Source organism: Panthera pardus, unplaced genomic scaffold (assembly GCF_024362965.1).
Source record: "Panthera pardus isolate Hobbes unplaced genomic scaffold, ASM2436296v1 HiC_scaffold_8, whole genome shotgun sequence".
Classification (NCBI taxonomy): domain Eukaryota; kingdom Metazoa; phylum Chordata; class Mammalia; order Carnivora; family Felidae; genus Panthera; species Panthera pardus.
This window is the reverse complement of record NW_026527013.1, coordinates 91,266,595-91,293,595: the sequence shown is the minus strand read 5'-3', so window position 1 is coordinate 91,293,595 and position 27,001 is coordinate 91,266,595. Positions and strand designations below refer to the sequence as shown.

At 33.9% G+C, this 27,001-nt stretch overlaps 2 protein-coding genes across 5 annotated transcripts in view; one reads left to right on the top strand and one right to left on the bottom strand.

Annotated features, from left to right (window-relative positions):
* ABCB1 (ATP binding cassette subfamily B member 1) overlaps nucleotides 1-27,001 on the top strand; it is a 237,249-nt gene that overhangs the window by 38,356 nt on the left and 171,892 nt on the right. The window lies entirely within an intron of this gene.
* The window catches only part of RUNDC3B (RUN domain containing 3B), a 153,858-nt gene that overhangs the window by 121,594 nt on the left and 5,263 nt on the right, over nucleotides 1-27,001 (bottom strand). For all 4 annotated transcript variants that reach the window (XM_019443206.2, XM_019443209.2, XM_019443207.2 and 1 more), the window contains exon 2: nucleotides 13,950-14,065. In XM_019443206.2, coding sequence (XP_019298751.1) covers nucleotides 13,950-14,065 — 116 coding nt within the window. The remainder of the gene's footprint in view (nucleotides 1-13,949; nucleotides 14,066-27,001) is intronic.

Genomic DNA, 27,001 nt, shown 5'->3' with positions numbered 1-27,001 from the left:
TCATTGATAATAATACGATAATAGTAGGAGACTTTAACACCCCCACTCACACTAATGGACAGATCATCTAAGGAGAAAATCAACAAGGAAACAATGGTCTTGAATGACACACTGGACCAGATGGACTTAACAAATATATTCATAACATTCCACTCTAAAGTACCAGAATATGCATTTTTGCAAGTATGCATGTGATATTCTCCAGAATAGATTACATACTGGGTCATGTACCAGCCCTGAGGTACAAACACAATGAGATCATACTATGCATATTTTCAGAACACAGTGCTATAAAACTTGAAGTCAACCACAAGAAAAAATTTGCAAACACCACAAATACATGCAAGTCAAAGAACATCTCACTAAAGAATGAATGAGTTAACAAGAAATTAAAGAATTTAAAAAGTACATGGAAGCAAATGAAAATAAAAACATGACAGTCCAAAACCTTTGGATATCCAAACCTCGATAGTCCAAAGGCAGCCTTAAGTGGGAAGTATATTGCAAAACAGATCTACCTCAAGAGGCAAGGAAGGTCTCAAATACACAACCTAACTACATATCAAAAAGCTAGAAAAGGAACGGTGGAAAAATAACAACAACAACAACAACAACAACAACAAGTCAGTGGAAGAAGGGAAATAAAGACTAGAGCAAAGATAAACGATATAGAAAGAAACAAACTAGTAGCAGAGATCAACAAAACTAAGAGCTGGTCTTTCAAAACCATTAATAAAATTGATAAACCTCTAGCCAGACTTATCAAAAAGAAGAGAGAAAGGACCCAAATAAACTCACAAATGAAAGGGGAGATATCACAACCAACAACCCAGGAATACAATTTTAAGAGAACGTTATGAAAAATTATATGTCAACAAACTGAGCACTCTAGAAAAGATGGATAAATTCTTAGAAACATGCAAATTACCAAACTGAAATAGGAATAGAAAATTTGAACAGACCTATAATCACCAAAGAAATGGAAGCAGTAATCAAAAATCTCCCAGGGGTACCTGGGTGGCTCAGTTGGTTCAATGTCTGACTTGGCTCAGGACATGATCCCATGATTTGTGGGTTCTAGCCCTACATCAGGCTCTGTGCTGACACCTCAGAGCCTGGAACCTGCTTTGGATTCTGTCTCTATCTCTCTCTGACCCTCCTCACTCATGCTCTTTCTCTCAAAAATAAATATTAAAAAAAATTTTTTTTAAATCTCCCAACAAATAAACATCCAGGGCCAGATGGCTTCCCAGTGGGAATTCTACCAGATATATAAAAGAAGAGTTAGTATCTTTCCTTCTGAAACTGTTCCAAACAATAGAAATGGAAGGAAAACTTCCAAATTCATTCTACAAGGCCAGCATCACCCTGATTCCAAAACCAGAAAAAGACCCCATTAAAAAGGAATATTTCATGATGAACATCTCTGATGAACATGGATACAAAAAATTCTCAAGATACTAGCAAATCAAATCCAACAATACACTTAAAGAATTATTCACCACAATTGAGATTTATTCCTTGGATACAGGTATGGTTCAATATTTGCAAAGCAATCAATGTGATACACCACATTAATAAAAACCCTATGAGAAAGAACCACAGCTAGTATCATCCTCAATGGGAAAAACTGAGAGCTTTTCCCCTACAGTCAGGAACAAGACAAGGATGCCACTCTAACCATTACTATTTAACATAGTAGTGGAAGTATTAGCCTCAGCAATCAGACAACAAAAAGAAATAAAAGGCATCCAAATTGGCAAGGAAGAAGTCAAACTTTCCCTGTTTGTAGATAATATAATACTCCATGTACAAAACCCAAAAGACTCGACCAAAAAATTGCTAGAACTAATACATGAATTCAACAAAGTCACAGGATATAAAATCAATGTACAGAAATCTATTGCATTTCTATACACCAAAAACAAAGCAGCAGAAAAATAAATGAATAAATCAATCCCATTTGCAACCTCACCAAAAACAAAAATATATCTAGGAATAAACCTAAACAAAGAGGTAGAAGATCTGTATTCTGAAAACTATAGGAACACTTATGAAAGAAACTGAAGAAGACACAAAGAAATTGAAAAGCATTCTCTACTCCTGGATTGGAAGAACAAACATTGTTAAAATGTCTATACTGCCCAAAGCAATCTACACATTTAATGCAATCCTGAACAAAATACCACCCAGCCTTTTTAACAGAGCTAGAAAAAACAATCCTAAAATTTGTATGGAACTACAATAGACCCTAAATAGCCAAAGCAAACCTGAAAAAAAAACTGGAGGCATAACAATTACAAATTTTAAGCTATATTATAAAGTTATAGTCATCAAGACAATATGGTACTGACACAGAAATGGACACATAGATCAAAGGAACAGAACTTACTAAACTCAATACCCGAGATGCCCGGGTGGCTCAGTCAGTTAAGTGACCGACTTCGGCTCAGGTCATGATCTCACGGCTCATGAGTTCAAGCCCCATGTTGGGCTCTGTGCTGACAGCTCAGAGCCTGGAGCCTGCTTCAGATTCTGTGTCTCCCTCTCTCTCTGTCCTTCCTCCAATCACATTGTCTCTCTCTGTCTCTCAAAAAAGGAATAAATGTAAAAAAATAAAAATAAAAATAAACTCAATACCCAAGAAATAATCGTTAAATATATATATATACATACATACATACACACACTATATATATAAACACACACACACACATACACACACACACACACACACACACACACACACACAAACGGAGTATCACTCAGCCATCAAAAAGAATGATATCTTGCCATTTTCAACGATGTGGACGGAAAAACGAGGCTTTTATTATGCTAATAAAATATTATGCTAATCAAAATAAGTCAGTCACAGAAAGATGAATACCATATGATTTCATTCCTATGTGGAATGTAAGAAACAAAACAGATGAACATATGGGGGGGGAATAAGGAGAGAGATGGAAAAAAACCATCAGAACCTCTTAAAGATAGGTAACCAACTGAGGGTTGATGGAGGGAGGTGGGGGGGATGAACTAGATGGATGATGGGTCTTGTTGAGGGGGCACCTAGATGGCTCAGTTGGTTAAATGTCTGACTCTTGATTTTGGTTCAGTTCATGATCTCACAGTTCGTGAGATGGAGCCCCACGTTGGGCTCTGCACTCACAGTGTAGATCCTGCTTGGGATTCTCTCTTCTCTCTCTGCCCCTCCCAGGCTCTCTCTCTCTCAAAATAAATAAATTTTTTTTAAAAAAAGAAAGGTACTTGTTATGATGAGCACTGGGTGTTGTAAGTGGTGAATCACTGAATTCTACTTCCGGAAACCAATATTGTACCATGTTAACTAATAGAATTTAAGTAAAAATTTGAAAAAGAAAAGAAAAAAGGGTATTTACATCCCAGAGCATGGTTCTAATGGCTGCTATAGTATCTTTGATAATTAACCTCAGTATTAGCATCTTTGTCTTTTCTTTTTAGAACTGGTCATATTTTCCTGATTCTTCTTATGTGAAGCAATTTTGGGTTTTATAGTAGGTGCTTATCTTTAAATTCTGTATTCTGTTAAAATCCTCGGAAGTATGTTGATTTTTGTTTTGCTCTGTTTTGGTAGGCAATCAACCTGGTTAAATCCAGATAGCCAAGTTCTTTCTTGTCTTATATGTGCAGAAGTTCCAACATAAGTTCAGTTTGCAAAGCCTTTGCTATGGTTCTTTGCACCTTACCCATATATATGCCACTCTAGGACTTAGTGTCCTAGCTCAGTCCTCAGAATCTTGGGTATGAAGCCAGGACTCATGCTCATTATTAGCATGTAGAATCAGAGCATTATTCTTTCCAGCTCTCTCTTCCCTGATACAATCTTTGGTTCCCAGGTCTCTTTTTTATTAATTACTCTTCCATTTTATCAGAAATTTTTTAACTTCCCACACTGTCAAAAAGATATGGGCAACTTTAAGCTACATTTGGGGGAAAAGAAGGAAAAAGAGAAAAAAATGGGAAGACTCCAACACTCCCTGACTCACAAAGGCTATCTTTCCTTATCCTCTTACCAGAAAGAGGTTACTGTTGAGAGTTTTTGCTGTCTGCATCCACAAGTGCAATTAAGAACTGAGGCCCCCCACAGGTTAAAGCTGAGGATATAATAAGAGGAAAAAATACACAGGATACTAACTCCTGTAATAGTTCCTCTTCAAATTTTGGTATCTCTTCCCAGTCTGGATGCTACTGTTTATTTTTCATAGTATACAACTAGTTGTTTTCTGTATTCTGCCTAGTTTTTAGATTCAATCAGGAGGAGAAAGATAAGGTCTGAGTCACATCCCCCCAAAGCCATATGTTCAAGTCCTAACTCCCACTGTGACTACATAGGTAATTAATGTTAAATGAAGTCAGAAGGGTGGGGTCCTAATCTGATAAAATTAGTGTCCTTGAGAGCAACGATCTCAGAAAGCACTCTTTCTCTCTGCCATGTGAGGACAAGGCAAGAAGGTGACCAGCTTCACGCCAGGAAAAAAGTTCTTTCCATAATCACAATTAGCCAGTACCTTGGTTTTGGTCTTCCTAGCATCCAGAAATGTAAAAGACAAATTTCTGTTGTTTAAGCTATCCAGTCTGTGGCATTATGTTATAGCAGCCTGAGCAGACTAAAACAGTTAGGATAGTAGTGGATTTACTCCATCTTGAATAACATTTTAGGTTCAGTTAGGTTTTTTAATTATAATATTGGAAGGCTATAATATGGTAAAGTGTACAGGGTAGTAAAAGACATGATAAACAGAACCCATGCTGCCTGAAAAAAAGGATACAGTAGAAAAATAAGGGAAGTTTTCTTAGGAAATTTGCCAGGGTTAAGAAAAATGAAGAGTTCAGAATGCAATAATAACAGCAGAGGAAAGAGAAAAACCATCTGAAAGAAAAGCTTATTAAGAACCAGCTAGAAAGAAAGGAATAAAAAGGAAACAGAAGAATGCAGCAGACTGGAAAACAAAATTATTATTCAAATAAAAGCTTCAATGGATAATAACCAGGAGTATACTTCATGCTCAAGTAGAAAAGAACCTTGTATCCAAAGGAACAAAAAAGTAATTAAAACCCCAGGCTAGAGGATAGAAATAGGTAAATTTATATAAAGATAGGAACATGGGAAAAGGGGGTGTCCTAACTTTAAAATATATATAATTCATTATATATGGTATTGCATAAACATTAACGTATATGATGACTACATATTACAGTGCATATAACATATACTATGCAAATATATATACATATATCTGAATACTTTTTAATGGAAAATATTTTTAACCACATGACAGTAGAGACTATCTAAAATAAACTAATAAATACTTAAAATTACAGCCATAGTTGTTTTACCTCAACGTTACATACTTTGCCCATTAAGTTTATTCACTCAAACTATTCACAACAAAAGGCAAGGATAACTTTCAAAGAAGAAAAGAAGAGGAAGTTTCAGAGCTCTCTTTAGATATAGCAATAATTTGTCTATGGAGTGGTAAACATGGAATTTTAAGAACACCTTCCTGATACCCAACACAAAACAGTAGGAAAATTGAAAATGCTGGATAATATATAACAAACACACTTTAAAATACAGTTACCACATGGAACAAATCATCGAAATCCTTAAGAAGCCAAAAATAAGTAAACAGAAAATGAGGAAATCTATAAAAACCCTAAAACTGAATACACCAAAATAGACTCAAAATATAAAAAACAAAATTAGACATATCTGTAAGAGTAACTTGGTAAATCCATCAAAATAATAAGTTTCAAATTTTAAGCTATTAATAGATATAAAAAAATGTAACATTTGAGAAACATAATCAATTATAAAATAAACATTATTCTCAAGATGAAACATTAAAGCCAACCATAGGCTAGGCCTTTAAGCAAATCTTAAAAATTTCAAAACATCTGCCCTACAGATCAAATTCTTTGACCACAATTTAATTAATACAAAAGTAAAAATAAAAAGGAAAAATTCTTATTTTCAGTAACCCTAAGAATTAACTTTTAAACAACACATAAGCCAAAATAAAGAATGAAAATTAGAAGTCACCTAAAAATGAGTATTAATAAAAATATTATATATCCCAACTTGTACATGTAACCAAAGCAGTACTTGGAGAGAAGTTTGAAAATTAATCTGCTAGGAACCCAACATAACAAATAGACTCAAAGAAAATTTAATAGAGGAAATAATGATGTCATTAGCATACATAAATGAACAAAAAAGCCATAAGTTAATTACTTGAAGACTAATAAAATTAACAAATCTCTGGCAATACTGCTTATGAAAAAAAGAAAAAGAATAATATTAGGGATGAAAAGGGGACCAACTAGCTGACAACTGCATGGAAAGTAACAACAGTGAAATTTTTGTTTCTTAACAGCAATCTGAATGAAACATGTCATATCCTCCAGAAAAGGGGGTGGATGGCTCATACATAAGTATAGGTAGGGACTAAGTTTAAAAAAAAAAACAGAATTTCAGCTTTTAAAAAAAGCTATAAAGACGAATATGTGCTTTAAGCTTTAAGTTTTTAGATCTCTTCAGTGAGCTTTAACTTTTTAAAACCATTTAGATAAATTTACCTATTTTTTTAAGTTTGTTTTTTTGTTGTTTTTGCTTTTTTTTTTTGAGAGAGAGAGACAGAGCATGAGCCTGGAAGGGTCACAGAGAGAGGGAGACACAGAATCAGAAGCAAGCTCCAGGCTCCAAGCTGTCAGCACAGAGCCTGACATGGTACTCAAAGCCATGGACCATAAAATCATGACCTGAGCTGAAGTCAGACACTTAACTGACTGAGCCACCCAGGCACCCCTAAATTTACCTATTTTAAATGTGTCACACTGAAAGGAAAAACAGAAACTGAATAGGGATTAAACAATTAAGAGGGTACAGAAAAGAAGAAACTGATAAGTGTAAAAGAGAATACAGAAGAGAAGTCAACAACCTAAAGAGACCTGTAAGCATGCACATTCCCCACCTAACGCAGAGTTTTTACTGGCAGATTCTTTCTAACAGTCAATTCCAAGCTTATGGAAAATTCTTCCAAGGAATAAAAAAGATAAAACACTTTTGATTCATTTAGTGAGGCTAATATAATCTTCATACCAAAAACCAAAACAAGTATAAAACAGAAATTACATAGAACCAAAACTCCTAAAATACTAGCAAACTAAATTCTAAATCTGGCCAAGTATATGAAAACAATACATGAGTCTCAAATTGGATTTGTCCCAAGAATATATGGATTTAACATTAGGAACACTACTGATGTAATTCTTCACATTAAAAAATTAATAAGAATTCTGTTACCAGACAGGACAAAGCAGATGCACTTTCCTCTTGCCAAATATAACTAAAAACACTAGACATTACATATAAAACAAAAAGACTCTGAAGAGAGAGAATAAAAGGAACCCGGGCTAGAGATCTTAGAAGCCAAGAAATAACACAGCAGGTAAATTTCCTTGCCCCATACATCCCAGACTCTGTGCTGGACAAATCAGCAACCTGAAATAGGCTGACCTTCTCCTCTTGGGTTTTCTCAATTAAGTTTAATGGTGGAAACAAAAGTTCTAACACTGTCTAATGTGGTTCTAATCTATTGTAGGGGAAATATTTAAAGCATTTATATGTATTTCTTTTTTTTTAATTTTAATTCCAGTATAGTTAACATACAGTGTTGTGTTAGTTTCAGGTGTACAATATAGTGATTCAACAATTCTGTACATTACTCAGTGCTCATCATAAGTGTACTCTTAAACCCCTTCACCTATTTCACCTATCCCCCTACCTTCCTCCCCTTTGGTAACCATCATTTGTTCTCCATAGACAGGTAAGAGTCTATTTCTTGGTTTGTCTTTTTCCCCACTGTTCATTTGTTTTCTTTGTTGAATTCCACAAGTGAAATCATATAGTATTTGTCTTTCTCTACTGTAGCATCATACTCTTTAGCTCCATCCGTGTTGTTGCAAATGGTAAATTTTAATTCTTTTTTTATGGCTAATGTCCAGTGTGTGTGTTTGTGTGTGTGTGTGTGTGTGTGTGTATCACATCTTTTTTATCCATTCATCTACCGATGGACATTTGGGCTGCTTCCATAATTTGGCTATTGTAAATAATGCTGCAATAAACATAGGGGTACATATATCCTTTTAAGTTAGTGTTTTTGTATTCTTTGGGTGAATACACAGTAGCGTGATTACTGGATTGAAGGTTAGTTCTATTTTTAACTTTTTAAAGCAATTATACTATAAATGGGGGGGGGGGTAAAGGGAAATAAAGGCATAGTTTTTAAATTTAAGACCAGAAAACAATGATACTTCTGATTGTGATTAAATTTTGTATATACAACCTAATACCTGGAGCAACCACTAAAAAATCTGTGCCAAAAGATGCACTCAAAAACAATACAGACAGATAAAAATGGAATTCAAAAAAACACTCAAGTAATCCACAGGAAGACAAGAAAAAGAAAAATAAAAAAAATAAGGAAAACATTAAAAATAGGAAATTATTGTATTTTCTTCCTTATCATCTCATTTCTGCCTCAAGGTAGTTCTTTAGCCAGTCTATTGGTGACAAATTGCTTAGTTCTCCTTGTTTTGAGAATGACTAGATTTCCCCTTCAAAACTGAAAAATAATTCTGCTATAGGAGTCTGTGTTGACATTTTTCTCTTAGCACTTAAAAGAAGTGCTTCCATGGTTTCTGATAAGAGATCTGCCATAATTCAAACAGTTTTTCCTTTACAAACAGGGTGTCATTTTTCTCTGGCTACTTTCAACATTTTTTCCTTGTCTTTATTTCTCAAAAGTTTAATTATAATGTGTCTTGGCATGAATTTCTTTGGATTTACTCTGTGATTCACTTAGTTTCTCAAATCTGTATGCCTATGTCTCTTGCTAAATTTGGGAAATTTTCAGCCATTATTTTTTCAGCACCTTTTCAGTACATTCCTTTCTCCTCTCACTCAGACCCTTTGATGAAAAGATTTAGATCTTTTATTATAGTCCTACAAGTCCCTGTGGCTCTGTTCATTTTTTAAGTCCACTTTCTAATTTTAGATTATTTTTAGTCTTTGTTATTTAGATTAAAATTTTTCTATCGTTCTCTCTTCTAGTTCACTGATTTTTTCCTCTGTCCCCTGCATCTTCTTGTTGAGCCTATCCATTCAGCTTTTCATTTTTGTTTTGTACTTTTTGTACCGAAATTTCTATTCAGTTGTTTTTATATCTTCTATTTCTTTGTTGATGTTGTCTACTTTTTCATTTGTTTCAAGCATGTTTCTAACTGCTCACTGAAGTATTTTTATCATGATCAACTTAAGATCTTTGTCACTAACTTAATACCTCTGTCATCTCAGTGTTCACATCCACTAGTTGTCTTCTGTCATTCAATTTGAGATTTTCTTGGTTCTTGTTATGACAAGTGATCTTCATATGAAACCTGGACGTGTTCATATTATGTTATGAGTGTTGGAATCTTATTTCACTGGCTTTCTATGACAGTTCTGGCAGGGGAAGGTAAAAAGTGGTGAGATCACTTCATTACTGCCAAGTGGAGGGAGAAGTCCAATTTTTCCAGTTGACCTCCACTGACATTTGAGAGGGGAGTTCTCATTACTGCTGGGTGGAGGTGGGAGTCCAGGCTTCCTACAAGGTCTCCACTGATAATGCATTGGGAGTATTCTTGTTACTGCTGGGCGATGGTGAAAGACATCAATCTCCAAAATGTCTCTTCTGACACAACCTCAGGATGGCAGGGAAATGACCCCTCATTACTGCTGGGTTGGGAATGGAAATCCAGGCTCTCCATTAACATGGTGAGGGTGGGAGGTAAGATAGGAAGAGAAGACTCACAACCAGCCAGGAGGGAAGAAGTCCCAGTTCTCAAGTCCCAGTTCTTTGCATGGCCTTCTTTGATACCACTCTGATGATGATGGGGGACACACTGTTACAGCCTCAGGAGAAGGGAATTCTAAGTCCCCCACTTAACCTTTTCTAGCCTGGGTGGGAGTGGTACCACACTTCTTCTGTGGCATTTGGCTAAAGTAGAGCTGTTACTAAAAGTCTTTCACCTTGCTTTCTGTACATATTGATGTCTATAGGCTACTGGCTTACCCAATCTCGGTATACAAGGCAGTCAGAAAATTCAAAGAACCAATCATGTTATTCCCAAAGTCTGAGAGTCCCTAGAGAGTCTTTCTTCTTCTCCCTACCTTTTGGGGTCTTCATTTATTTGTTTTATATAATAATGTCCAGGCTTTTAGATATAGTGAGAGAAATAGGAAAAAATAGTCCACTTCATCTTTAGAAGTTTTAAGTTTTTTTATTGCCACTTCATCCATCTATATAGTGGACGACAAAGGAAAAAATACAGTATTTATCCCTATCAAACTTCTACACAGGCAACTAAGAGAATTAACTAAAACATAAATTAAGCAATAGTTCAATTTCTAAAAATCTATGGGATTTGACTTGGTCTCTATTTCAATGAAAACCAAAAGTGTGATGTGGGAATCAAAATATCAGCATAATCTTAAGTTCTGAACTAATACAGTGTTGACCTATATGAAGCACTTTACTCAGCTATGAGTATCAGATTTTAAGAGCAATACCAATAAACCAGTGACAAACCAGAAGAACAACTAAGACTGTGGTGGTTCCAGAAGGTTGAAGGAACTACAGATACATTACCTAGAAAAAAGGAGAACTGAGGACAAAGAATTATATAATAGCAGTCTTTTAATATTAGGTTCAAAACTGAAAAACAAAAAAGTGGCAGAAAATATATCAAAGCCAATCAAATAGGTTAGCTTCATTTATATAAGAGTTTTCTAACAATCTAAACTGCCCCAAAATGTGATGAACTGCTTTACTATCCTAAGTTCTCAGACATCAGAATTATTCAAACAGTCTGTATGTCTACCAGTCATGAATACTGTTGAGTGGATTGCTTCAGAAGGACAGAGATTAGAGAAATTTTTAATCTGTGATTCATGGTGCTACCTGAAGTAATGCTAGAGAGTTACAGGGTGGTGGTGTACAACTACTGCTGAGCAGGTACAATGCCCAATTTTCTCAATCTGCTTCAACCACACACTCCACTTACACAGCCAGTGTCTACAGTTGCTTTTATTAGGGCAGGTGCAGATGGGGTGGAGAGGAGGAGACTTTAAAGTAAATAAAAGTTCAAAAATTAGTGAAGACCTGAACTGAGGTCTCTTTGAATTCTATATTCTGTGATTAATTCCTAGTTCTCAGCTATCTTCCAGGAAAATAAGATCATTATTTTACTGAGAGATAACTATAAAGAAGATTAATGTATGTAATTTTAAAAGCTTCCTTTTCAACATTGGGACTGTTAGAATGAATTAAATAAATAACTGTTTCAGTTTTCCACTTTACAAGTATCAGTACAGTCTATCAGTACAGGGGTGGATTTTACCTTTCTCTGAAAATTTTAATATTTAAAATGCCCTTTTATTTAAAAAATAAAAAGTACCTGGAGGAAAGTGAATCTCACAAACCCACAAAGTTACACATTTTAAATCTGTACTTCTATAAAGACAAACATTGGAAAAATTAGTTATTACATACTAAATTTTAGGTGAACACAGTGTACCACAAAAATAATTATATAACTTTTCCAAAAGTAAAAGCAATTTGTTATATATCAGAATACTAATATACGGAAGTCTGTAGACACCCAAGTCTTTAAAATAGCTCATCTCAGGGGCACCTGGGTGGCTCAGTCAGTTAGTGTCTGACTTTGGCTCAGGTCATGATCTTGTGGCTCATGGGACAGAGCCCGACATCAGCTCTGTGCTGACAGCTCAGAGCCTGGAACCTGCTTTGGATTCTGTTTCCCTCTCTCTTTGCCCCAACCCCACTCACACTCTATCTCTCTCTCAAAAATAAACAAACATTAAAAAGAAAACTTTAAATAGCTCATCTCAAAAGTTAAGTATCATTTCATGATTCATATCTGTACTAATTATAGCGACCACATTAGTCAATCTACAGGATCTTTTTTAAAAAGCATAGTTTAAATTATTAATTTTACTTAGCCTAAAAAGACAACACAAATTTTACTGTATCATCATTCTTACTTTCTTAGTCACACTAGTGGAATCCTTATCCATAAATCAACTAGAGATTCTATTTTCAACATGGTAGTTCAATGGCTTCCGTGAAATAACATTCACTGGGGGCACCTGAGTGGCTCAGTCAGTTAAGTGTCCAACTCTTGATTTCAGCTCAGGTCATGATTTCACAGTTCGTGAGAGGGAGCCCCACAATGGGCTCTGTGCTGACAATGTGGGGCCTGCTTAGGTTTCTCTTTCTCCCTCTTTCTCTCCCTCCCTTTCCGCCCCTCCCCTACTCACATGTACCCTCTCTCTTTCAAAATAAATAAACATTTAAAAAAAGAAATAACATTCACTATTAAGTAATTCTAAAGATCTATCATCTATATTTTGCTGAGGCATGACTCAGAAGATGGCAGACTGTTGTGCAGGAGGGGTCCACTTATGTGGTCAGGAGTATGCCCAATCACTCAGCATGGGTATCTCAACATGGCCTGTTTTCTGCTGATAGTTGTTTATGTATTTTGTGAGTGATTCATATGCTAAATGGTACACTGAATCAAGGGAACTGAGGTCTTGTGATAACACATTTGTAAATTTTAAAGCACATCAAGGTCTACTGCATTGTATGTGTTTTTTACTCAATTATTATTTATAAATTTATACATATAATTCTAAAATATGATTACCACAATATAGTAACCTGGACAATATCTCAAAGTTTTCTCATAGCCTTTGCTTTTATAAAAACTTATTTTCTTATAATAGGTAACATTAATGGCAGAAAATTTAGGAAATGCAGTACAGCAAAAATAAAAAAATAACTTTTAAAATGCAAAATAACAAACTTTTAACAGAAAAGCATTAGTGATGTTATGGACCCCATTTTAAATTACAAAGGGCTGACTGAATACAATTTTGTTTTTCCATGTAATTAAATTCAACCCTTTGTTAGGCCCACAGGACTGCTCAAATGATTTAAATAATTAATTAAGAGTAAAGACGTGATGCTTCAAAAAGCATCAAAAAGCACAGAAAAGAATTAACCACTAGGTTAAATTTGAGATTCTCTTAAGTTGTATTACCAAAGCAGATTATTGATTTGAAACTATACCATTAAGATAGTAAAGATAATAAAAACTTAAGTGAAAACATCTGATGATCAAGTTTCCTTTAGGAAAATAAGTTAATGGAATTAATGTGATAAAGTTATTATTACTACTCACTTATGCTACATAATATTTCTTGATGTTATCCACTATATTTTGTAGGTATTTTAATGTAAATATTTTTTATAATTCAGAGAAACCACAGACTCTTCTTTCTAATGTGAATATATTTACTGATTTATTTTAATAAACCCATAGTTAAGCATCTTTTTACATACCTCTTTTAACTATTTATGGTAAAAAAATTTTCAAAGAGTCCAAAGTTTAACAAAGTAAAGATTAAGCAAACAAATGTAATGCCTGGATGCATCTTTGTAAATTGGTTAAAATAGCATGTAGAAACCTTTGAAGATAGGCTACCTTTTAATTTAAGCTTTCGTTTTAATTACTTATGGAAAGTGACTCTGCTGCCTGTATGTGACAATACATTCAACACTTTTAATGCATCCTGGAAACAGGTATAAATCTGAGAACAGAAATTCTTTTCTTTTTGAGGGACAAAGGACAAGACAAAAGATTAGGCATTCTAAAATCAGTTTTATGTTTTTCAAGATGGAGTATGGCTATTATCTAAATCATACCAGACTGTATGGCTTGTAAAATTTCAAGTTTATTAAAAAGAAAGCTGTCGAGGAATATAAATACATTAATTCTGTTACCTTTTAGCCGGTGACTGAGAATCTGTTCCAAAATAGCTGCAAAATTGTTAAATTCAGGAGAAGAATCATCAATTGTCTCAAAGCAGGACCGATCAATCAGGGTCTTCACTGAAAACCTGTGGAAAAAAAAGAGAGTTGATTCATGCACCCAACTAGGAAAAATGGAAAGAAAGCATTTTGAGGAACTATTACAAAAATACTTTCTAAGTATTACATATATTGAAAACTCTACCTATTTAAATTAACTCTATAAATAGAAAATTTTATTTATTTTTAATATATGAAATTTATTGCCAAATTGGTTTCCATACAACACCGAGTGCTCATCCCAAAAGATGCCCTCTTCAATACCCATCACCCACCCTCCCCTCCCTCCCACCCCCCATCAACCCTCAGTTTGTTCTCAGTTTTTAAGAGTCTCCTATGCTTTGGCTCTCTCCCATTCTAACTTTTTTTTTTAGAAAATGTTATATAAATATCAGGCTTTCACTTATATATTTACTATCTACTGATCACAGTAAGACTTACGAATAGCTCACTGTTAACAGTCATTAAACTAAGAATTTTTAAAATGACCTAAATTAAGTCCTAAAAACTCAAAAGCTACAATACTACTTCTAAGAAATGTGTCCAAATGCTTTTAAGAGTTTTGGAGCACAATATTGAATAAAACAAAGCAGCTGTGCTCACCACTATACCACCAATGCTAATTTTTTGTTTTGGCAAATATATGTTTTATAAAAATACATTACTCGAACATAATTAATTTCATTTGTAATTAATAAATAAATGGGGTGGTCCTCACTTTGCACAGTTCCAGTATGTACTAATTTCAGGTACCTGAAAATTAGTTAATACCAGTCCTACAATAACATAGTTCTAGTTTGACCACCACCATATATTAACTGTAATTGCATAAAATAAAATTTTGTTGCTCGTGCTTTAGTCTACGAATCACTGTCATTAAATGCACATCATGATTAGTGACCAAAGACATCACTTCTTGTAAGTGGGTCTAGCATTGGTCACTATTCATGTGTTATTAGTTCATACACAGACATCAAAACCTGTAGTTGTGTTGCCTCCTTGTGTTCTGGTGATAAAAACACATGCTTTACAAAAATGGATAATTGAAAGAGTGGCAAAGAAATGGAAAATGCTAATATTGGAAGTGAAATTTGAATTTAACAAGTGGAATTATAGAAGAAATAGTTGATCACAGGAATATTGACATTGCTGCTATTCAAGGGAATTCAGGTATGCAGCCATAGGAACTTAGTGAAGGAGGATGTATTGATTTAAGTGAACAGAGTGGTTGTGCCAAAAAGGAGGTCCCAGTGTAAGTGGCACTGGCAGGACATTTCACGTTATAGGACCTCTCAGAGATTTTCACAGTTGAAAGTGAAAAGGATAAAATGCTGGAAACTCGGGGTGCCTGGGTGGCTCAACTGGTTAAGCATCTGACTTTAGCTCAGGTCATGATGTCACAGTTCATGAGTTTGAGTTCTGAATCAGGTGAGCACAAGCCCTGCTTTGGGTGAGCCTGGCTTCTCTCTCTTGTTCCCCCTTCCCCTCTGCCCCATGTGGGATTCTCTCTCTCTCTCTACCTTGCTCACATGCACCCTCTCTCTCACTCTCAAAAAAATATATGTATTGGAAACTATCCAGACTTAGAAAGGAATAATTTACCAAGGTATAGAAAATATGCTCAGCCTGTATTTTAAGTTATACAGTAAGAATGTAAGCACTGTTCAAACTACTCTTGGTAAATTTTTTACAGAGAAGACATTTAAAAATTCCCAATATTTCTGTTTTAAATTATAGTGTACTATTGGGGCCTCTGGGTGACTCAGTCAGTTAGGCATCTTACTTTGGCTCAGGTTATGATCTTGTGAGTTCGAGCCCCACATGGGGCTCCGCACTGACAGTGAGGAGCCTGCTTGGAATTTTCTCTCTCTCCCTCCCTCTCTCTCTCTCCCTCTTTCTCTCTCAGCTCCTCCTGTGCTGTGTTCTTTCAATATAAATAACTTAAATTTTAGTTAACTATATAAACGTTTCACTAGTTTTTTAAATAATTTCCTTATACATTACACCTGGCAGCAAAGAGAGTTTTTAGTATAGAGTTTTTAGATGTAATCCATATAAACAAATCTCTTTAGATTTCCCTTTATACTTACCTCCTGTGTTTTCTGTCCTGATTGAATAGTATAACCATCGAGCCTAAAGCCTAAGAAATAGTTTGTATTCCTTTATCTCCCTCATAGTTTACATTTCTAATTATTTAACAACTCTCATAATTAGCTCAATTGCCTCCTTCCTCACAGATTGTCCTTACTTAGGCATTCATTTGTCACCCTTTATAGGGTATGACTATAAAGGGATGGCATTAGGGAGTTGCTTGAGATGACAGAACTGTCCTGTATCCTGACTTTGGTGGTTACACGAATGTTGTTATATGTTAATAATCATAAACATTTTCTCTTGTCTTGCCGTGATATTGGCATTTAAATTTTTTTTTTTTTTTTTTTTTTTTGCTGTTCTTTCAAAATAGGGCTTACAAATAAATGAACAAGTACTGACAACAGTGTTCAAGGCATTGTCCTCTGTGCTGAGGAACATATAAATGTGCAGAAGATATGTTTCTGCCCTCTAGGAGTTTATATTTTAGTAAGATTGATACCACACATAACAGCAGTAGGATAAACTGTAATTGTTCCTTAAGGAAGATATGAACAAAATGCTAGCTTGTGCTAGGAATATGCAGGAGGATACTTCTTCCTTGAAGAGGTGGCATTTGAACTAAGTCTTGGAAAACACATTGATTATTGACAGTCAAAAATAGAGACAAAGGACATTCTGATAAGAGAAATCTAGCGCACTTGGCAGATTTGTAAGTTTCCTATTTACAAAGGTCATAAAAACTTCAGGTCTACCCTTCAGGCATTCTCTCATCCTGCCTTCCAAAACAAAAAATTACCAAGAATAGCATTGTTGTACATCTCTGCAAGTATCTTCTTTTAAAGTTTATTTATTTTGGGATACAGACAGAACACAAGCAGGTAAAGGGCAGAGAGAAGGAAAGACAGAATCCCAAGCGGGCTCTGTGCTGATGGCAGAGAGGGGGCACAGAGGGGCTTGAACCCACAAACCATGAGATCATGACCTGAGGTGAGATCAAGAGTTGTATGCTTAACTAAGTCACCCAGATGCTCCCCTTTGCAAACATCTTTAATGTTGTGTTGAAGAGAATATAGCTAAATCCTCATATCTACTTCTGTATTCAATCTGTTCTAATATTATACACCACGTGGCTCTGGAAAACTCCATTGTACACTTGTTAAAGAATGGGAACAAAAAAGGAAAATTAGGTCTTAAAATTAAGAAAATAATTTTTTTTAATTTTTTAAAAATTTTATTTAAATCCAAGTTAGTTAACATATAATGTAATAATGGTTGCATGAATTTAGTGATTCATCATAAGTGCCCTCCTTAACACCTATTGCCTGTTGAGTCCATCCCCCAATGCAACAAGAAAGTAATTTTGACCTTTTGGACCTCTGATAGAGTGAGGATCCAAGCATACACTTTGAGAATCATTCTTTGTATGTAATTCTTTGTATGTGATGAAATAACTAAGGCATTCTTTGTATGTAATGAAATAACTTTTCTCTTATGTAACCATGATGGCAGTAATTACACATACACACACAGACACACACACACACACACACACACACATATCTCCTTGAGAGAACTGAGGAAACAATTATTCAAATAATTTTTTGGTTAGGGCAAGTAACCTTGACTGAGAAAAGCTAAGGAGGATTAATGTTCAGTATATAGTACTATCTGTAACTACAACAAAAGATCAAAAGTGGAAACCATTATGTAAAGAAAAAATATGAACAGCTAACAAGTAACAGTGATGAAGTAGGTCTCCTATACCTAAAAGATAGTCAAGTCAGATAAACATCAGATGAAATGCATGAGTAGATAAATAGAAACAAAAAGAAGATAAACAGATAAACCAGACTAAAGAGGAACCTGAAAACTTGTTTTTGTTTCCTAGGTCTATTTCATAGACAATAAATGAAAAAAAAGCTGCCAATCCTCAGCAAACTTTTAATAATAAATAAGTACAATGTTCTTATTCAGTAAGAAAATGAAAAAGAAATGTTCCTAAAATGAATAAATAAAACTCACAGTTTGGATTTTGACCTAAATAAAAGGAAACTTTGGAATATCTGAACGTTTCCCTCTAATCTTTGTTAGGTAGACTAGAATAGGAAGTCTGATTCTACAATCACATTCAAGGCAAAAGTAACCTACTGCTTTAAAAAATTATGGCATTTAACTAACTTGGATGTAAATTAAACAATAAATAAAATTTTAAAAAATCTTAAAAATTAAAAAAAAAATTAAATATGGCATTTAAGATAGTAATGCATATTAATGAAATGAACAAAAACTTTAAATTTAAAAATAACAAAGTACTTATTTCATCGAAAAGAGCTACGTTTGAACATTCAATTTCTACCTGTAACAATCTGGTAAGATGTTAGTCACTATGGTCCTCCAGGAACAATACAAAATTCCCTAGCAAATGATCTACTTTGTAAAATCTAATGGGAAGAAAGGCCATGGATATGAATACCTATATTTTGTAGCACCAAGAGCTATATACATATCAATCAGTAGTTAACAAAATACATGAGTCTTTTTATCATGTTATCAGTTTATATTCCTATAGAAGACACTATTTACATGACAAAAACCTAAGATGGTGAATCTCAGAGCATTAAATTACTTTTAACCCAACACCTGAATAAAAACTAAAATAAAAGTTCACATATCTTAAAGGATACCATTAGACACATATTCTGTTATTGCCAAGCATGAAGATATTTAAGGGTAAGAAAGCATTTTAAATATTCAATTACATCAAAGTTAATAATGAAAAAGGAAGAAAAGAAAGTTTTCTGGCTTTGCTTCATCATTTATATCTTAACTCTCCTCCTGATAACACAAATCAAAATTTCAGAAGGTAACTTAATTCCTTACAGTTCATGTTTTACTTCTAGCTAGCCAAGTCATCCCACTTACCACCGCTCTAGAATCATGTAGCTAGCTAGCTCCATTATGCCAAAATAATGAAAATCTTTTCCTCCATAACACATTAACTAAGATGTGCTATAAAAACCAAACCTGTAAAAAGAATTTCAATTCACCAAAAAAAATATCACACAGATGCTGAGCTATTTCCTGATAATGATGACATTAATATTAGTCATCTATTTCCTGAAGAGGACTGATTTTAAAATAATGAAATGACAATTTGATGAATGTCTAAAAATACCAATTCAAGTCTAAGTAACAGCTTTTACATAAGAATTAAAAATTCAAAAATTTACATAAAAGAGTCTTATAATTAAGCACAGTTTTTAAAATGTCTCTGTCTGAAAAGATTCCCTTTTCCACTTCCAAAACCCAAAGAAAATTTTTGTTAGATCATAAATAAGAAAGAATGATTGTGAACAAGCCCTTCAAACCTAAAAAAAGCATAAACTACCTTTTTCCCTGTGGCAACATACCAAGAAAAACGAGATAGTTACCAAAACTATGTTTAAAAACTATTATACTATATTAAATTAATTCCTTCTACTAGTCAAAGATTTGTAACATAATTATAACCATAAATAGAAATTATAAAAGTTAAAAGTTTTTATAATGAAAAAAATTATTTTCCTATTTCCTTTTACTGGGAGTCTATAGACCAGTATCCATGGGCCAAATCCAACCAGTTGCCCATTTCTATAACCAAAGTTCTATTGGAACACAGGGGAGAAAAGTCCCAACCATTTTCTCTGGAATGTGTAACCTAAAAGTCTCTATTATAGTGATTATTATTTCTAAAAATTTTGCCAAATCTAAAAATTAAAAGGAGAGACAGAGAAAAGTGTAATTTAAAATATTTTCCTCACCTGTAGTGATAAAATTTCTTTTAAAGAAAACTGTTAATCTAGGTACTTTAAGGAAGATAATCTATATAATTGTATTACACTACTATATAAGCAGATAGATGACAACAGATTGCCCAACATGAAAAATATTAGATGCACTATCTTTTTAAAAAAAGGGATAAGACAAAAAATTTCCAATAAAAATACACATCTAAAATTAGAAGCTATCAAACAAGAAAACTTCCATCTTAACATAAATTATTTCATTAAATTTCTTATATGAAAGAACTCCAAATTAAAATCATGTTAATAAAGAATACTTGATTTTTTTTAAGCTTGTTTATTTTGAAAGACAGAGATAATGCGAGTGGGGGTAGGGCAGAGAGAAGGAGAGACAGAATCCCAAGCAGGCTTCGCACTGACAGTGCAGAGTCCTCATGGGGCTTGGGGTTCTACAGGGAGCTTGATCCCATGAACTATGAGATCATGACCTGGGCTGAAATCAAGAGTCTGATGCTTAACTGACTGAGCCACCCAGAAGGCCCAAGAATATTTTATACACTTAGATCACATATCCTTTTGGAATCTAACTGTTTTTTATCAAATGACAAACAGAAATATTCAAGTAACATATTTTAACATAGGTAAACTAGTAAACTAGATATTCAAGGTAGCAGTACAGCAAGAGGAAGAACAAGAACTTTAATATCAGAACGCCCTGGATTCACACCTGGCTCTGCTATTATCCATTCCTTGTCAAGACACTTAACTTCTCTGAACCTCAGTTTTCTCAGTAATCAATTACCAAATAATTGTGAAGATTAAAAGAGGTAGCATTTGGGGAGCCTAGGTGGCTCTGTCCATTAAGCGTCCAACTCTTAGCTTTGGCTCAGGTCATGATCCTGCCTTTCGTGAGTTCAAGCCTCACACTGGGCTCTGCGCTGGCAGCACAGAGTCTGCTTGGGATTCTCCATCTCGTCTCCCTCTGACCCTGCCCCACTTGCACTGTCTCTCACAATAAATAAATAAAATATAAAGTATTTAATACAGTTTCAACTTACACAAAAGTTATTAAATGTTAGCACACATCCCCTTTCTTTTTAGAGCATCAACGTTTCACTTAGTAACATCTAAGCATAGAAAAAAGAATTTCAAGTGTTTGTATGTGAACTGAATTTTTAAAAAACTTAGTAGACAGTAATCATGGTTTATGAACACCAGAAATGCTAAGAAAATGAAGGTTCCCAGTTTCTGATTCTATGGCTCAAATATAAACACATATACCCAATACATGATTTAGATTCAGTTCAGACACATCACAGACGCTGAAGGAAGCACAACATAAGAGGAAATGCATAGGTTTTGATTTTTTTGGGTTTTAATTCTACCAATGTTAGGCTTAACCAAACATAAATCTGAGTGAAACAGAAATTGCTTCAATTAAAGAATTTCCATGACCAGTCATAAATGCTCAATCTAATATTTTTCCTCCAAAAAGCATATTCTGCATGCATTAATGTATTTTCTTCATATGTTAAGCATAGATGTTTTGGGTTTTTTTAATTTATTAAAATTTTAACTGATATTTTTAATGTTAATTTTGACACTACATCTGGAATACAACAGATGTGTTTTTTAACTATAAATACTAAGAGAAATTTAAAATTTCAAAATCAATTTTCAATTAATTTGAAACTTAAATTTGAATATGTGGGAGATATTGTTATCCTCTTCTAAGGACAATCACCATCACTGTAGAAAATGGACAATGTCATTTTATTCAATGGAAAAAAATGTGTGTATTATATACATTTTCTATCTTTTCAATAATACTTTTAAAATAGTATGCATTTTATATTTTTTTAACCTATTTTTGTGAAATAGCTTCTATACAATTGAAAATTAAAGTAGATTGCTTTGGTAAAGAAATACCAAAAAATATATTTGTTTACTTCAGCCTCACCATTTTTACTATTATTTTTCAAACACTGGAAGAGATGAATTTTTATTTTTCCATTTCCTCATTAAATTCCAATTAGAGTGACTCCAAAAGAAAGCAAATTCTTCTGCTGACGCTATTAGATGTTTAAAATTCTACTATCACCAGAGATTAATCCTTCGAGTGACTTTCAAAAATTAAGTGATGATGATTCTTTAATTCGACCTTCACCCTTATTTTGGAAATGTCTATCCTATTATTTTGCATTAATTACAATTACCTCATTTGATAAATATGCCTCCTGTGTACTAAATGCTGGAAATAAACTAGATGCTGAATAAATTATGATTCCAGTACCTGAGAAATTCACATTCTAGTAAAAGACAAAAGATAATTAGGTTACAGCACAGTTGGTGCTATATTTATTTATATAACCTATTCCAGAAAGACTTAAGATTACTTATGGGGGCATATAAAATACCATCAGTTGGCTGCATAAATTAAAACTAGGAAGAAGATAAAAAACATGAGATTAGACTTCCACTTCTAAGGAGGACAGAATAAATGGTGGTAGACCAGTGCTCCCACAGAATACATCTAGCAAAACTGGAGGGGAGGGGGAAGAATTACAGAAATCTTATGTTTGAAGCCTGCAGAGAGTGGCTCCAACAATAAGAATTAGAGAGGCTAAGACTCCAGAAAGAGAAAGGCTCAAAAATCAATTGACTGCTATAGCTGCTTTTACCCAGAAACATCTGCCAATTCTGAGTGTGGAGGGTCTGACTCCCAAAGAAGGCTGCTAGTGGGGAACAGAAAAACCAGGAAAGCTTTTGGAAGAGACTTGGGAAGGCCTCCAACACGTTGTCATCAGGAGACTAAAATCCTAATCAAAAAGTCTCTGAAAAACAGAATAAAGCATTTGGTAGTTCCAGAAAACAAAATAATACTTTAGGACTACCAGAGAAAGGGTGCTGAAAAATACATCAAACCTAGGTTGAAAACCCTGGATGGTCAGAGGCAAATGAAAGGCTGAGCAAGACTTAACAGGGTTGGCATACAGCCTGGATTCAGCATAATTCCTGACTGGATGGTGATCAGCTACCATTCTATCTTCCAAAGGAAGATAACATCAGTAAGGAAAGTGAGCATTATCCTATACTACGAGCCCTGGGCATTAGAATGTCCTCGGCCATGTTTTGTTCAAATGGATGAGTGGACTCCACCTGTTTACTCCGTGATCTTTTTCTACTCTGTTCTAATTAATACATTTGACATGATGGTTGGCAATAGGGTAAGTATAATGGCATTTAATGAACAATAAAAGTGCTAAAGAAAAATTTAATACATACTCTCTGGCATTCAATAAAAAAAAAAAACAAACCTAAATATGCCAAAAAATAAGACTGCATGACAAAGAGAGGAAGAGAGAAAACACAAAAAAAGAGACGCAAGACAATCCAAATATTCCAAATCAGTGATGAGAACTTTAAAATAACCATGATTAATATGACCTAGGGAATACAGGAAAAGATGGATATAGATAAAAAGATAGGCGTTTCTATCAGAAGACTAGAGTTTATTAAAAGGGAATCAAATTAAAATTCTAGGACTATATGAAATTAAAAACTCATTTAATGAGTTAAACACTAGATGAGAAACATCAGAAGACAAGATTAATGAAAAGAGAAGTCAATAGAAAATAAACAAACTGAAGCACAGAGGAAATGAAGAGAAAATACAGAAAAGGATATAAGGCAAGTGGATCCTGGTAAAATTTATCATATATGTAATTGAAGGTTAAAAAGATATTAGCCAAGGGGCGCCCAGTGGCTCAGTTGGTTAAGTGTTCGACTTCAGCTCAGGTCATGATCTCGCAGTTCATGGGTTCCAACCCTGCATCAGGAGCTGACAGCTCAGAGCCTGAAGCCTGCTTCAGATTCTATGTCTCCTTCTCTCTCTGCCCCTCCCCCACTCATGCAAGCGCATGCACGTGCACGCGCTCTCTCTCAAAAATAAACATTTTAAAAAATTTACAAAAAAAAAAAAATTAGCCAAATCTTTCCAAACTTGATGGAAGATCAATGGCATGGGTAAATATGTTGGTAAACGCAAACGTGTATTGCCTGAATATCAAGTGTAAAATACAGTAATAAAAGAATCTTGTAGAATGTAAAATATATGTAGACTTAAAATGTCTCAGGATGAGAATGAATAAATGGTTCTAACACTACTGGAGAAGCAGTGAGAGTTAGATTTATATTTCACTGTAACAAATCAAGAGTAACTGCTAAAAGGATAGCAATCATATATATAGAAAATGAAAAAGAATATATGACTAACAAGTCCCTAGAAAAACTGGAATAGTGGAATAAATAAAAAATACTTTACTGACATATAAGAAGAAAAAAAAGTAAACACAAAGAGTTAAATGGTAGCTATAAACCCAAATATAACATTAAATGTAAATCGACTAAATACTCCAAATAAAAGATTGGATAAGAGGCAAAATTCAATTCTATCCTGCCTATGAGACACGTTATATTTAAGGACAAAAAGATTAAGGGGCGCCTGTGTGGCTCAGTCAGTTAAACGTTGACTTCAGCTCAGGTCATGATCTCCTGGTTCATGAGTTCGAGCCCTATTTCAGGTTCTGTGCTGACAGCTCAGAGCCTGGAACCTGCTTTAGATTCTGTGTTTCCCTGTCTCTCTGCCTTTCTCCTGCTCATGCTCACTCTCTCGAAAATAAATAAACATATAAATAAAAATGTTTAAGGACAAAAAGATTAAAAGTTAAGGGTGGAAAAAGATACATCATACATACAAACATTGGCTGAAAGAAAGGAGTTTTATCTAATAGCAGACAAAATAGACTTTCAGGCAGTAACAGTATTAAAGACATTTCATGATGACAAATAATCCAACCCCTAGGAAGAGATCACAACTCTTAATCTGCACATACCAGCAAAATACTGACAGCTAAAATGACACACTAAAAGAAGAAATAGACAAATGTACACTCAGAGACAGACTTTAACATACCTCTCAAAATCAGATAGACTAAGCATACAAAAACCAGTAAGGTTACAGAAAATAGGAATCACAAAATTAACATACTTAGATCTAACTAGCAGAGACAGAACATGCAATCAATGACAGAATATATATGTTTTTCAAATATACATGAAGTATTTATCAAAACTAACCATATGCTGTATCATAAAGCAAGCATAAACAAAATGTCAAAAGTTTAAAAGCTTTCAGAATATGTTCTCCGTAGAGTAGAATTAAGTTGGAAATCAGTATCTAAAAATAAATAGAAAACCCTAAACTGTTGGAAAGATAAAAATTTTTTAAATAATCCCTGAGTTGAAGAGGAAATCCCAACATAAATTAGAAAACAATTGAAACAAATTAATAATAAAGACACAACATTTCAAATCTTGTGAACAATTCCAAAGTAATGTCCAAGAAGGGCATCTGTACTTAAAAGGTATTTACTAGAAAAGAAAGGCTGAAAAACAGTAATCTAAATAAAACCCCATCACAAGAAATTAGAAAAAGAACAAGAACTTAAATAAAGGGTAAGGAAAGAAATACTACAGACTTTTTTTAAAGAATAAAAAAATATTTTAAGAGGATATTTTAAAGGTCTTAGGAATAAATTTGATAACACACATGAAGAACTCACTGAAGGCTGATTCAAGAAGTAAAAGGAAATCTGAATTCTACAGTGTCTATTAAATAAATTAAATCTGTTACTAAAAGACTTCCCACAAAAACAATTAGCAGTTCAAATTTCTTCCCTGGTGAATTCTTCCAAAAGTTTAAGAAAGAAATAATCTAATCTTACACAAATTCTTCTGCAGAGGAATATTTCCCAACTTGCTTTATAAGGTCAGATAATCTAAATGACAAAACTAAACAAGGACACTATAAGAACAATTACAGATAAATCTCTTTCATGAACATATATGCAAAAATCCCAAATGGAATATTAACTCAATATATATTATTAATATATATGCTATATATAAAATATATTAAAAATATATATGTAAAAGCATATATTATATATATTATATATATAAAATATATATTAAAAAGTTAACAATATAGCACATGTTTTTATTCCAGAGTAGTTTAACCTCCAAAAGTCAATCAATATAATTTACCACATAAACCAAAAAAAAGAGAGAGAAATTATGTTTATTTTGGTAGATAGAAAAAACATTTGATTGCAAATATCTGCTTCATGGTAAAATTGTTAATATTTTCTACAATAATGTGGTCCTAGGGAGTACAGCAAAACAAGAAAACAAAGGTGTAAAAGTTGAAAAAGGAAGAAATAAAACAAGCAGATGACATGACTATATTCAAAATTTAAAAAAAAAACTGCAGAAAATCTGTTAGAATTAATAAGTAAACCTTGTTAAGATTACTAGATCACAAAACAAGTATTTTACAAGGTTGATTTTATGTCTATGTATCAGCGAGAAAAAAAGAGATTGAAAAAAATTTTAATGATCTGTTACAATATAAAAAATATAAACAAATAGGTTTAAAAAGATATACATATTCAAAACTACCAACATGTTTGAGAAAAATTTAAGAATGTTTAAATATATGAAGGGTAACGTTCTTTTTCTTGACCTGGGTATTAGTTACACTGTAGTGTTCTCTTTGCAAAAAATTCACTGAGCTATGTGCACTTTCTGTATACAGATTATAAATCAGTAATTATTTTTTTAATGTTTATTTATTTTGAGAGAGACAGCATGCACATGTGCAAGTAGGGGAGGGCAGAAAAGAGAAAAAGAGAGAGGGGGAGAGAGAGAGAGAAAAGAATCCCAAGCAGGCTCCATACTGTCAGGCACAGCCTCCATCCCACAAACCATGAAATCATGAGACCAGAAATCAAGAGTCGGAATCTTGGGGCACCTGGGTGGTTCAGTCAGTTAACTGTCCCACTCTAGATTTCAGCTCAGGTCATCATCTCACCGTTTGTGAGTTACAGCCCCATATGGGGCTCTGCACTGATGGTGCAAGCTGTCCCTTTCTTGTCCCTCCCTCTCTCTGTCCCTCCCCTGCTTGGTCTCTCTCTCAAAATAAATAAAAATAAACTTAAAAAAAAAAAAAAGGAGTCAGAATCAACC